Source organism: Saimiri boliviensis, chromosome X (assembly GCF_048565385.1).
Source record: "Saimiri boliviensis isolate mSaiBol1 chromosome X, mSaiBol1.pri, whole genome shotgun sequence".
Taxonomy (NCBI): domain Eukaryota; kingdom Metazoa; phylum Chordata; class Mammalia; order Primates; family Cebidae; genus Saimiri; species Saimiri boliviensis.
In genome coordinates, this window is record NC_133470.1 from 18825035 (window position 1) to 18839703 (window position 14669).

General features: G+C 42.3%; 1 protein-coding gene across 1 annotated transcript in view; it reads left to right on the forward strand.

The window, feature by feature from the left end:
- Nucleotides 1-14669, forward strand: part of SMS (spermine synthase) — a 61403-nt gene that overhangs the window by 28014 nt on the left and 18720 nt on the right. Inside the window, exons 2-7 of the mRNA XM_039475497.2 lie at nt 276-396; nt 6048-6141; nt 6673-6737; nt 11209-11384; nt 12409-12563; nt 13314-13403. Of these exons, the coding sequence (XP_039331431.1) occupies nt 276-396; nt 6048-6141; nt 6673-6737; nt 11209-11384; nt 12409-12563; nt 13314-13403 (701 nt within the window). The remainder of the gene's footprint in view (nt 1-275; nt 397-6047; nt 6142-6672; nt 6738-11208; nt 11385-12408; nt 12564-13313; nt 13404-14669) is intronic.

Here is a 14669-nt window from a genome sequence, read left to right on the forward strand (position 1 = left end):
TGTCTCTAGGCTGAATATGTCTACATCCTTGGCACAGCTATTTGTGATCGGTTTTTGTCTTCTTACCATCATGTAACCTGGTGGTCTGCATCGACTCTCCTTGCAGGGTGGAGAATGTTTATAGCTCATGACAAGGGATAAGTGACACTGACAACTTTGTTGAGGTTTTTTGTTTGTTTGTTTTTAATAAGGCTCAGTCCTCAAACTGTGCCTCCTTGTCTTTGTTTCTGAACCTTTCTTCCTGACCATTTTGCCTTCTTCCCCTTGTTCTCCAGCTGATGGTGAGACAATTCTAAAAGGCCTCCAGTCCATTTTCCAGGAGCAGGGGATGGCAGAGTCAGTGCACACCTGGCAGGACCATGGCTATTTAGCAACCTACACAAACAAGAATGGCAGGTGAGCAGTCTCCAGTGCTGTTCTTCACATCTGGTTACTTATGAGCAGAGACGTGACAGAGTGGGGGATGGGGGTGGTGTCTGGCATTTTTATTTCTCCTTTGACATCTTTCAGGATGAGGCTGGGACTTGGTGCTTCTCAACCCTAGCTGCACATCAGAATCTCCTGGGAGTGTTACCGACTACAGGTTCTTAAGGTCTCATGTATATAGAGATTGACAGGAGGCTAAGCATGTTTCCCAGACAAGTGTTTTGTTAAGACTTAACGCCCAGAGTGGGCATAAGGGAGACAGCCCAGGAAAAGTTCTGTGGCTGACTCCTCCAAGGGTAGCCACAGGTAATGTTCTGAAGGGAGTAACAGGAATAATTCATGAGGTAGGTGAGTGTCATTACAGGTCCGCACCCGGGGAATTTGAGGCTTCCTGCTAATGTATGCACCCTGAAGTGGTCGGTGAGCCCTGTTCTTGGTGGGGACTTTAGTGTAATAGTAAGACAGGAGCAGACAGGGGCAGGGTCGCTCACTGGGCTCATGGCAAACGGTAGGTCAACTCCCTCGAGTAAAAAGTTTATGGTGGAACTCAGCCTCTTAAGTCCCTGGAGTAAGATTTTTACCATAGGATGCTGCTTATCTTAGTGTTTCCCAGGTCTCTCTGTCAGCAGGGATATCAGAGTGGGTGGGGATGGATATCAGATGGGATGGGGTCCAGATGGTTGGATTGGTTGGGGTGCCTGCCACCTGTGGGTCCCCACTAGTTTGCAGCATAAGCCCTGTAGGGGACATACCAGGGCCTCCTTGCTGCAGGATGCTGAGCTGCAGGTGCCCTTGCTTGGGTTGAAGTAGGGTGGGTGCAGGCTGCGGGTGTCTGTGCTAGGCTGGCCAGCAGGAGCACTGCAGGGCCCCAGGGGCAGCCCGCACAGAGCCTCAAGCAGTGCTTTGCCATCTTCCTGGCTCCTAGAGCCTGGTATTTCTGGAAATAAATGTGTTATTGGGGTGAGGGGAGCCCAAGTCCTTTCTCTACTCTGTTTCTGGAGAGCTTTCGTGAAACACTCATGCCCAGGTATTTTCCCCAGAAATTGAGACCCCAGGGCCTGGACATTTGGATTTTTCCAAAGCCCCAGTGGTTCTATTTGACCAGGACCAAGAACCCCTGGTGGCATAAGCAGTTTGCAGTGGCAGGCAATGATTCAGACTTGGTTAAGACACAGGTTCTTGGGCCCCTACTGCAAGAGTTTCTGATACAGTAAGTGGATCTGAGGCAGGGAAAGATTACATTTCCAGGAAGCTCCCAGGGGATGCTGATGCTGCTGGACAGCTGACCACACTTTCAGTAGCACTATTATGACTGATTATCAGCTACGACAGACCATGGTAAAATGCAGAGGAAAACCTAAACTAAGAAATGACTGATAAGAAACAAGTGTGTTGAGCTCTTGGTATTTTCTTAAATCTTGGTTTGTATTATAACTGGACTGGCTTAGTATGTAAAGCTACTAGTTAATATTCTTAGTAATTTGTACTATTAATTAAAAAAAGTAATAGGGTGCAGTGTATAGTGCTTAGGTGATGGGTGCACTAAAATCTCACGGATCACCACTAAAGAATTTGCTCATGTAACCAAACACCACCGATTCCCCAAATAACCTATAAAAATAAAAACTAAAATAAATAAAAACATGAGCTCCAGGATGGGGTATTTTCAATGTCTTTTATTCTATTACCTCAGTGGCTACCCAGTACTAGAATTCCACTGGCTTCCTTAATGTCCCACTTTCTCTTCCTTTGTTTCTCTACTAAAGGAAAAAGTAGCAACCTCCATGATGTTCCAGAGACCTAGAGGGTAGTGCTGTGAGATGATGGAAACCTGTACTTTTCGAGCTCGCTACCCCTTCCATTATTCTCTCTATAAGTCTCCATGGCCCAACTCTTGCATTAATTGCTGTTCTCTATCTTGATAACTCTCAAAGACATCCTTACGCCTTCTTCCCCAAGCCCAGACTTGTATTTCTGTGTAACAAACCTCCCTGTGTGTTTAGAAGATATCTCAGTTGTATCTAAGATGATGATTTCTTCCTCAGGGGTGACCCATATGAGCACTACCACCAAACCCTCCTCTCTCCTGTATCCTTCTCTGCCCTGGTCTGACCCAGTTGATGGATGGTTTCCTGGAAGCAGAGGCTGCAGCTGTCCTAGAGCCTTCTGACTCTTGCAGGATTACACTCAGCCCCTCTGTTAGAGACACAATGCTTATTGCTAGGTACTGCAAGGAAAAATTAGCATTCAGACAAAAAGTTTTCTCAGCAAGGCAATTTTACTTTCTGCAGAAAGGATGCTGTTCATCAGCTATCTTGCTACAAAAGCACAATAAACAAAGGAAAGGCAAGCATATTTATTTTTTACGCATTGGATCTTTACTGCTGTGTCTGCTGTCTGTTGGTTGGAACCAGACTTCACAATCAAAATTGAACCTCATTGGCTAACAGCTTAAAACTTTTCTAAATAGGTAAAGGCAATGGAGAACAAAGGAAAAGAAAAAGTTGCTTGCAAAAGGACTTAGAAAAGGAATAACCTTCCTAAATAAGGAAAGGGCGTAGGCTGCGAGCTGGGAGATGCCTGTGAGCACGTCTAGCACAAATATTAAAGTACAAGGACATAGAATGTACCATGTGTTTGTGAGCCTGTCTCGCACAAATATCTTGGTTAAAGTACAAGGACATAGAATGTACTTATTCTTTTATGTCTGACAGCTACATATGATAGGGCTTAGCAAAGAGTTATTAGCAAAAAGCAAGAAAGCAAGAGACTTTGAAGAAAGTATTTGAAAGAAACTTATTATTTCTTTTTTTTTTTTTTTTTTTTTTTTTTTTGAGACGGAGTTTCGCTCTTGTTACCCAGGCTGGAGTGCAATGGCGCGATCTCGGCTCACCGCAACCTCCGCCTCCTGGGCTCAGGAAATTCTCCTGCCTCAGCCTCCTGAGTAGCTGGGATTACAGGCACGTGCCACCATGCCCAGCTAATTTTTTTGTATTTTTAGTAGAGACGGGGTTTCACCATGTTGACCAGGATGGTCTCGATCTCTCGACCTTGTGATCCACCCGCCTCGGCCTCCCAAAGTGCTGGGATTACAGGCTTGAGCCACCGCGCCCGGCCAGAAACTTATTATTTCTAACATTTATTGTTATTCTTTAACAAGAAGGGAAACTTTGAAGAGGAACTTTTAACTTTCTATACCTTCCCTGTACCTGCCGCCTCTCACTGTTCTTACTGTGTGGTCCACCCTTTGGGGACCACAGCAAATTGGAACTCATCACTCCACAACCTTCGGTGGCAGGCTCCCAGCCAGTCCCAGGTGAAAAATTGCACTTCTTATCATCTCCTAAAGGCCTTTGCAGCTGGGCCCTGCCTACTTCTCTATGACAATTATTGAAGTTTCTACCATAGACACTAATTCCAGTTGTACAGAAGACATAGAATTCTTCCCAGAAAGGTTTTTTTGAGTGACAAGAGCTGTTTGGAAACTGCTTTGAAAAGCAATAAACAAAAAGAAAAAACTCCACCAAATGAACATGCTTACGTTTTTGTTGTTTTTGAGACCAAGTCTTGCTCTGATTCCCAGGCTAGAGTGCAGTGGCGCAATCTTGGCTCATTGCAACCTCTGCCCCCCGGGTTCAAGCAATTCTCCTGCCTTGGCCTTCTGAGTAACTGGCGTTACAGGCATGCACCACCACATCTAGCTAATTTTTGTGTTTTTAATAGAAACGAGGTTTCACGATGTTGCCCAGGCTGGTCTCAAACTCCTAGGCTCAAACCATCCACCCGCCTCAGCCTCCCAAAGTGTTGGGATTACAGGCGTGAGCCACCGTGCCTAGCCAGCTTAGTTTTTAAAAGTTTTCTCCATTGGTCTTCCTCAGTCATTTGGTAAACTGGTACTCACCCCAAGGTGCCTGTCCTGAAACCTCACCTCTCCTACCCACACATGGGCTTGAGGGAAGGACCTGTGAGCCACCTTTATTTAGCTTCTCTATTTTCACCCCAGCACATTTTTCCTCCTCTATTTCTGGTTTTATCCCTAAGAGCACGTTAATCCTTGACTCTGCCTTCCAGCATTCTCTGTGTTCATGCTAGAACCACCCAAGTGGATAAAGGGGATGTTATTTCTCTGTCATTTCTTCCCTATCTCCTCTCTGCTGCTGGTAAAGGAGGGGAAAGGAAAGATGATCCTCTCATTCTGGTTTAGAAGAATTTGTGTAGACTGGGCATGTACTTGATTTTTGAGGTCACTTAAAGGCTGAAGGTGAACAATTAACTAGTTTTGTGACTTTTATATTTTATGGAGACAGAGTCTCACTCTGTCACCTAGGCCTGGAGTGCAGTGGTGCGATAATGGCTCACTGCAGCCTCAAACTCCCAGGCTTAAGGAATCCTCCTGCCTCATCTTCCCAAGTAGTTGGAACTACAGGTGTGTGCCACCATGTCTAGCTTGTTATTTTTAGTTTTATTTTTTAATCCAAGCATACTGTCTGTATTCTCTGAACAGAATTCATCTTTGAATATAGTAGTTTTCAAACATTTCTTTACCTATTTATAGGAGGAGGTAATCATAACCCTGGAAATACATGTCTGTGTAAATGCAGTACAAATACATGCATAGGCTGGATGCAGTGACTCACGCCTGTAATCCTAGTACTTTGGAATGTGGAGGCAGGCGGATCACCAGAGGTCAGGAGTTTGAGACCAGCCTGGCCAACATGGTGAAACCCCGTCTCTACTAAAAGTACAAAATTAACTGTGGTGACACATGCCTGTGGTCCCAGCTGCTCGGGAGGCCGAGAAAGGAGAATCGCTTGAACCCAGGAGGTGGAGGCTGCAGTGAGCCAAGATCATGTCACTGCACTGCAGTCTGGGCAAGACAGAGCAAGCCTCTGTCTCAAAAAAAAAAAAAAAAAAAAAAAATCAAATACATGCATATAACTGAAGCAAAAGTTTATCGAATACATCTTAGTGCATGTGATACACTAAAATATGTTTATTTCAATTTAAAAATAAAGGGCTGGTCAGAACACTTTCTGTAAAGATCTGTGTAAAGGTTGCTGTCACATTTTTAAAAAAACTGTTTAAAAATGTAAACCACTCTTACTTAGCCTGTAGGCTTTACAAAAACATACTGTGGGATGGATTAGGTTTGCAGGCAGTTGGTCTGGATTTTGCAGAGTGCCTACTAAATTAATTTACTACCACTAGCCTGCAGTTAGGAAAAAATGGGTCTGGTTTGAACTCTGAAGGTTAATTGAGAGAAACCAGTTTATCCTTCTCCATACTCCTTTCCTCTAACTGCAGTAGTTACTAAACCCGGTAAAATTACCTAGAAAATTAGATTCACAGAACTACTGAATCACTTTCTGGGCCCAGGAACCAGTTTTGAAAACCTTAGCATTTGGTAATGTCCTCTAAATCTTCCACAAATGATTGGTAGCTTCTCCCCCCAAGAAGAAGCCCTAGTAAGAAAGTAAGAAGGTTAACTCTATACTTCTAGGGAAATAAAGAGCAGTGGTCTTTTCTCTTAATTGGGTGACATCTGTTTTTTGTTTTTTTTGGTGGGGAGGGGGAATGCACTGATATGATTCTTAACCATAAAATTATATTTTCCTTTGTAGCTTTGCCAATTTGAGAATTTACCCACATGGATTGGTGTTGCTGGACCTTCAGAGTTACGACGGTGACGCACAAGGCAAAGAAGAGATCGACAGTGTTGGTTTTTCACTTTGATTTACTCAGTGTTTAAGGATCATAATATCTGCTTAGCTTACTATTACAATGATTTTCTCTTCATTGCTTACTTTCCAGTTAACTTAATTTTAAACTTTCCTCCCTCCACAGAAGTGATTTCAGAATAGAAGTAGTTGTTTAGTTATTTTTAGGAACCTGGTGTCAGTGTTCCCTTTTAACTGCCTGAGTATGTATGAGTAATCTTACTTTTCACTGCAGGGAATAGAAAACCTTTAACCAGGATTTTATAGTTGCAGTACCCTTTAGCCTTCCTCTTCCATATTATTTTGTTGCTAACTTATGCTAAGGTTAGGTCAGCAACATGAAGAGGGATAGTTGATATGGGAAGGTGGATTGGGCCAGGCCTACGGGCTCCTGGAGGGTAGGAGGAGGGACAGGTCAGTATTGTACAGCTCTGTCAACACGGCCTCAGTTGTTGGGTCTGTAATTTAGCTGTTCCATGAAGCTTATTCTACAATCAGTCAATTCCGTTGATTTTTCTTTTAATTGTAGATTTTGAACAAAGTAGAAGAAAGAATGAAAGAATTGAGTCAGGATAGTACTGGACGGGTGAAACGGTGAGTCCACTCTTGAATGTCCTTTTATATTTAATCAGTTAAAACAATCAGAGGTGGCTGGGCGTAGTGACTCACGCCTGTAATCCTGGCACTTTGGGAGGCTGAGGTGGGTGGATCACTTGAGGTCAGGAGTTCGAAACCAGCCTGGCCAGCATGGCGGAACATCATCTTTACTAAATATACAAAAATTAGCCAGGCGTGGTCGCACATGCCTGTAATTCCAGCTACTTGGGAGGTTGAGGCATGAGAATGGCTTGAACCCAGGAGGCAGAGGTTGCAGTGAGCCGAGACTACACCACTATACTCTGGCCAGGGTGACACAGCGAGACTGTCTCCAAAAATAAATAAATAAATAAATAAATCAGAAAGGCAGTGTTGTCCTCGGTAGTGTCTGCTTAAGATATGGAAAAGATCAAAATCAGCACCTGCTTCTGGCAACATGGTGAACCGAACTGCTGGACCCCTCACACCGAAACCAGTATATGAACACACATGTGTATGGGTGCACACACACAAATGCTGGGTAAAATGAAACTAAGGCAGAAAGGATATATGGACCAACTCAAAGGAGTTGGAACTACATAGAGTGGACATCCAGGTAGAGCTGCCACCTCATCAAAGGGAGCTAAAAAACTCCTGACCTCAACCCTTCCAGGAAAGAGAAAAAGTCACTTTTTCTGCTTCAGGTTTTAGTCCCCAGAGTAAAGTTAAGCAATTTTAGGAGACTTCTGACAGGATAGGGTGATAAGAAAATTTGCCTCAAGGCTTTCGAAGAGGAAAGCTTTCCAAGATAGTAAGAACTGATAGACCACCAACCTTAAGCTGCCATAGGCAAGTTATTTTCAAGTGATCATGAGGGAAATGAAGCTCTCCTTATCCAGTGAGGTGGGCACTAGCCTCAAATGGCTAAAGTTAATTAAAATACACAATTCAGTTCCTTAGTCACAATAGGTAGTAGTTGTACCATGTTGGACGGTACAACTACAGAACGTTTTTATCATCAAAATTTCTGTTGGACAGCGTTAAAACGTTTGCCAGTGGCGTCAGATTTTAAAAGAATGCAGTTTTGACATTTGTGGGAAGGAACTAGGGTCTAGTTCATCATGGGAATTAAGATGTGCTTTGGATACACAGCATGTAACTGCAGGACAGTTTACTCTTACCCTGCCTTGGTGGCTCATCAGGTTTTAAGGCATAGAAGGCTTGTCCCTTGCTCATAAAATTAACCTCATAGTTGCAGAGACAGACACAGAGGGACTTGCTCACTGATGACCAATTGGAATAGAGGTTTCTTCAGAAGAGGGAATTCTTACTGGCAAGTGTTAAGATCTTTAAGTACTTAATTATTCACCATGCTAAGTTTGATCAGCCCATAAGAAAGCTCCAGAGCAGATGTAAGATAACTAGGTAATTGTTATTGTAAGATAAGATATTGTAAGATAACTAGGTAATTGTAACCTGTAGTTAGAGAGGAAAGCAGGAAACTGAAAATGAAGAGGACCCAGTACAGAACTTGTCTACTTTGAGATCTGTTAGAGGACTCAGACTCTTATCTCATCCAGGCTCAGTTGAGGGTCCCCAGCCATGTCTCTTACCTTTCACCTTCCTTTAAAAACACATCCACATCTGTATACCCACACCACTTTTTGGACATTTCTTTCATCTTTTCCTGTTTGCAGGGTTTTCCTTATCTGCACCCATTTGCAATGAAGAGGTTCCCCACTGTCACAGGCTTAGCTTGATGATAATGAATTGGTCCACATCAAAATATGGTCTGATTTTTATTAGTTACCTCTAGGAGTGAGTAAACAGAATACGTTTATGGGCTTCATCATGAGAAGTTTGATTGTTTTCTTTTTTCGGTATAGGAATTTTCTAAGTCAGAGTGGAGTTAAGCTTTAAATCTTCAAAATACGTTGCTTATGCTTGTCGCAGTTTTAATTATCTTTTCATAAAATAAGGTTGAAGAGAGCTAGAAACTGGGGATACCTTTGCTATTGGTCTCAAGAGGACAAGGATTGCTATACTTTTAAATTTTAATTTGGAGAATGAAGATCAGAGGTGAAATGTTAGAGATTAAATCATTAACAAATAACCCAGTAACATGATCTGAAATTATTCCCCTTTGACTGATGAGTGAAATCTGAATTTTTGACTAAGAAGCTGTGGGATGTACTTGAATTTATTTTTTTTCTACTTTCAAATGAAAAGGAATAAGAAAACAAGATCACATAAATTAACTTTCATTTTAAAAGATTCTTGCAATTTACACAGTATACCTGAGGCCTGGGCTATAATCTACCTGAATTGGTATACAGGTATTGATCGACTTACGACCTATGCAACGTACGACCATTCGACTTTATGACCACAGTTGCTAGCCACGACTGCTCCGCATCTGGCAGCGCAAACGTTGCCCAGCTGGGCGTACGACAGTGCAGACCAGCTTCTGGCAGCACTACCATCTCCGTGTGCACCATTTCAACTGTACATGTAGCCTACTCAACTTACGACCAAATTGTGTTACGGCCGTCACGCAGTTCCGACCGTGGTCGTAAGTCGAGCACTGCCTGTAATCCAGTTTCAGTTTTCAGCAGTGAAGGTTGAAAGGAGTTTGGTAGGGGCTCCATAATACCTCCTGGTAGCCCATTATAGGGAGATGCACTTTAATGCTAGGTTGAGCACCTCATCAAGGTAATGGCTTTCACATCCTGTTAAAATCCTTCTTTCTTTGCCAGTCTTTAAAAACCATAATATTCCAATGTAGAAAATAACTCTTCACCTTAACCAAGGCACTATTGACACAACTTTACCTTAGCCAAGGAACAGTTTATTTTCAGTGGGTTTGTCTGTAGCGCGGTAATTGCCTATAGCTGACTGGCTGTCAGGCAGAGGGTAGTCTTCCTCCCCTGGAAGTGAGTGACTTCATCGCCTTCGTCCAGTGCCCTGGCTGGCTCACTCTCACCTCACTCTTCACCGTCAGCCAGGGGTGGAAAAGGCTTCCTCCAAGTCCTGTTTGTCTGCTCTCTAGGGGTTGTCCTGATTGGTGCTTCACATTTTACAACTTAAAAACCCTCTGGAATTCCTCACAGTCTGAAAGATGAATTTGTTAACGTGGAAGGTGAAGAAGTGGTTAAATCAGGAGTTGTTAGGATTACATGAATTTATGGGAGTGTGCCTTTTCAATCTTAGTGTTTTTTATAGATATTAGTATTTCCTCATAGAAAGCCTTGTTAACTTGTAACAGGTTAAGACTGTACTCTTGGAAGCTGATGAGCAGGGAAGGGAAAGACTCCTAAGATTGTTAAGTCAGGCTGCATATCCCAGCATTCTAGGTGTCTACAGCTGTACTTCATGCTGTTTTAATGTTGAACACTACTATGTTTGAGAGCACATGACTCACATGGTTATGTTATATATGCAGTGAGTTCTCATTTTCTTTGTGTTTAGGTTAGATTTGCCAAGCCCCTTTTCCGGGTCTTTTTTTTCCCTGTCATTTAGTGTCCTCTGCTGGTATCTTCTAGTACATTCATCCTGTCAAAAATACTCGGTGTTTACAAAAGAATGAATGAGAAAATCATCATTTTACACCTACTCCAGTAGTAACTAGATCAGGCCACAATTTTCTAGGTGCTAAAGCCACTGGTAAAAGTTTGTTGGGGGGGGTCAGGATTTTTACCTAGTTTTGGAGGACCACCCCACAGTCTGCTTAGTAATTTTAAAGGGTGAAAAGATACCTTTGCAAATGACGAGATCCTGTGAATACCACTTTAACCAAGTGATCACAGACTTAGCATCACTAATAATAGGACAAGTACACATCTGTGTTCCTGATGTGATACCTGTGTAACGTATGTCAACCTGACTCTAACCATGAAGGGTGAGAGATTATCAGGTAAACCCACATAAGTCATTTTTCTCCAGAATACCTGATCTGTACTTTGAGATACCAACGTCATGAAACGTACTAGGAAAAAAAAATTCTACGTTACATGAGGATAAAAAAGGAAAAAAAAAAGGGAAATGCAGTGTATGAGCCTTTATTCAAGAGCAGAAGATCTATAAAGGACATAACTGGGATAACAGGGGACATTTGAAGATGGACTCTGTACTAGATAACCATATCATACCTGTGTGAACTTGTGTGAATGTGGTTATGTAGATAGTCGTAAGAGACAGATACTGCTGGAGCATTTGAAGTATGAAGTGTGCAGTGACCATCTTCTCCTTCAGCTTTTTATTAGAGAAAATCTGAAGCATGACAGGATTTTTAAAAAAGTAAACCGTACAATAGTTGTCAACATTTGGTGGTGGCCGCGATGATATAAAATTAAAAGTCCAAGCTTTGGATTTGTTTTGTGCTTGTCAAGAATCTGCAGTCATGTGGCTTTCTTTTGCACACTCTTCATCCCAGGTCCACTCACAAGGCAGTGTTCTAGTAAGGTATATTTCTGGTTTTCTCTTTTTCTAGATTACCACCCATAGTTCGAGGAGGAGCCATCGACAGATATTGGCCCACCGCTGATGGGCGCCTGGTTGAATATGACATAGATGAAGTGGTGTATGATGAAGATTCACCTTATCAAAATATAAAAATTCTACACTCAAAACAGTTTGGAAATATTCTCATCCTCAGTGGGGATGTTAGTAAGTATTCCATCCCTGCCCCGATTGCTTGACAGAGTGGTGACGTGTTGCATGATGGTGTTTTCCTGACAGTTACTGCTGTTGTGGATTTGTTCAAGTTTGTTTTTGACACTGCTGGCTTTTGAGATGGACATTTATGTCATATTAACCTGGTGATTGTCTGGGCTTTCAGATAAACTTTGTCTTGTCATAGCTTCCTTAGTGATGAGTATTGGGATTGTATTTCAAAAGAAAATGCATTTGTTTATTTAAAAAACAAAAACTAGCTGGGCACAGTCACTCACATCTGTAATCCCAACACTTTCGGAAGCTGAGGCAGGAGGATCACAAGCAGGAGATCGAGACCATCCTGGCTAACATGGTGGAACCCCGTCTCTACTAAAATATAAAAAATTAGCTGGGTGTGGTGGTGCGCACCAGTAGTCCCAGCTACTCAGGAGGCTGAGGCAGGGGAATTGCTTGAACCCAGGAGTTGGAGGTTGTAGTGAGCAGAGATCCCGCCACTGCACTCCAGTTTGGTGACAGAGCAAGACTCCATCTAAAAAAAAAAACCCAGAAAACAAAAAAACTTTTTTTTTTCCCCCAGAAAAATTCAAACCTAAGTAGAGTGATGAACCCACATGTACTCACCATTGAGCGTGAATAATTATCAGCTCCTAGCCAGTCTTCTTTTACCTAAACCCCAGTCCACTTTGTCCATCTCATATTATTTTGAAGTAGCTCACAGACATCATTATTACATTTATAGAGATGTAATTGCTTTTAATTATTCAGTATATTGGCACATTTCCAAGGCTGGATTTTCTTCCCACTGACTAATGTCCATTTATATTAGGTGTCAAATGATGAGCATTGATGGAAAAAGTCCTCAATGGGAAAAAAAAGCTTATATATTGTTCACAGTTTTTAAAGATTGAAAAATTTACATTTTGGGCTAGATCCCAGCACTTTCTAGTGTGGTAAGGCCAAGTGGTTTGTGTGTTTAGGTAGACTCAGCATTTGGATTTCTGTTTCTCTTCCCTAGATTTGGCAGAGAGTGATTTGGCATATACCCGGGCCATCATGGGCAGCGGCAAAGAAGATTACACTGGCAAAGATGTACTCATTCTGGGAGGCGGAGATGGGGGCATATTGTGTGAAATAGTCAAACTAAAACCAAAGATGGTCACTATGGTAGAGATATCCTTTGTCAAATAAGAGAGCAAGTTCAGTGGGCTTCTTTTGTTTCCTTCCTTCCTTTTTAGGGTCTCAACTCAAATTAATGTTACCACGTACTAGAGGCAAATGTATTACCTAGACTGCCTTGAACAGGCACCTTAGTAACAGTACCCTTTCATGTGGCCATCAACAAAGAAATAATCGGCCGGGCACAGTAGCTCACGCCTGTAATCCAAGTACTTTGGGAGGCCAAGGTGGGTGGATCACCTGAGGTCAGGAGTTTGAGACCAACCTGACCAACATGGAGAAACCTCATCTCTACTAAAAATAGAAAATTAGCCAGGTGTGGTGGCGGGCACCTGTAATCCCAACTACCTCAGGAGGCTGAGACAGGAGAATTGCTTGAATCTGAGGTGTTGGAGGTTGCAGTGAGCCAAGATTGTGCCACTTCACTCCAGCCTGGGCAACGGAGTGAGACTCCATCTCAAAAAAACAAATAATCTACGTAGTTGAGGATTAAAGAGCAAGTGACTTTGATACTGTGTCTGCTGCTCAGCAGTTTCCGAAATGGCTTCCGTAAAGCCATCTCATAAGGAGAAAAGATTCAGTTCGAGTGTCCTTGGTGTGAAAATCACTGCCTTATTCACTGTTTTGTTAAATTTGTAATACCTGAGTTAGTATTTGTAAAACCTTTGTCTTAACCCTTTCTTTAAAGTATTACTCTTTCAGAATTCTTTGACATACTCAAATTCTCCTTAACCTGTTTCGTACATTGACCAAATGGTGATCGATGGATGTAAGAAATACATGCGAAAAACGTGTGGTGATGTCTTAGACAATCTTAAAGGAGACTGCTATCAGGTAATTATGTTTTCTGGATAATGTAGTTTTAACTGATAATATAATTGATTTAAGTTGATCAGAATTATAATAGGTCAAAATTGTGCCTTCTTAAAACAGCTTTTAATATAATTGGTTGAGAAGATAAATATATGACCTGTCTCTTTGTGCGAGTTACACATATATTTGATTCAGGGTGCATGTGTACCCATGATGGGAAAGCACCAACTCCAGATTCTCTGAATTGAATGAAACGAATTCTTATAGAAGATGTCATGTGACCAGGCGTGGTGGTTCACACCTGTAGTCCCAGCACTTTAGGAGGCTGAGATGTGCAGATCACTTGAGTCCAGGAGTTCAAAATCAGCTTGGGCAACATGACAAAACCCCATCAGAAAAAATTAGCTGTGTGGTGGTGCTTACCTATAGTCCAAGCTACTCTTGAGGCTGAGTGGGGAGGATCACTTCAGGTGGGAAGGTTGAGGCTGCAGTGAACCATGATTGCGCCACTGCACTCCAGCCTGGATGACAGAGACCTGTCTCAAGAAAGGAAAAAAAAGAAAAAACAAATGTCGTGTACCTTTTATCTCTCTATTCTGAATGATCTCTTTGAGCCTAGGTCTTTCAGAGGGAATTCAAGTGTCTAATTGGTAGATCTAGATGATTAAAATGTGAGGTAGGAACAGTTGCTTCTTTTTTGTTCTAAATTCTATTGTACTTAAAAGGTGACTCATGGTTTATAGGATACCTTTTGTGCTGCATTTTGAGGTTGCATATGTTCACTGGCCGTAAATACAGTACTTGTTAGGGCAAGATATCCAAGCATTAACAGGATTTCTTTTTTCTTTTTTGACGTGATCTCAGCTCACTGCAACCTCTGCCTCCCAGTTCAAGTGATCCTCCCAACTCAGCCTCCTGAGTAGCTGGGACCACAGACACATGCCACCACACCTGGCTAATTTTTTTGTGTTTTTGGTAGAGGTGGGCTTTTGCCATGTTGCCCAGGCCGGTTTCAAATGCCTGAGCTCAAGCAGTCTACCCACTTTGGCCTCCCAAATTGCTGGGATTATAGGTGTAAGCTACTGCTCCTGGCTAAAGGGATCTTAAATGTATGTCTCCAGACTTATAAGCAATTTAGGCAAGTTCTTTAATATGTAAATTACACCCCCACCCCCCATCTTACCTAAATTTATTTGCACGGCACACAGATGTTACTTTTTAAGTTGAGGAAGGAAGTATATCCACATCAAATGCAATTGTGATTGTGTTGTGGACAAAACAGGAAGA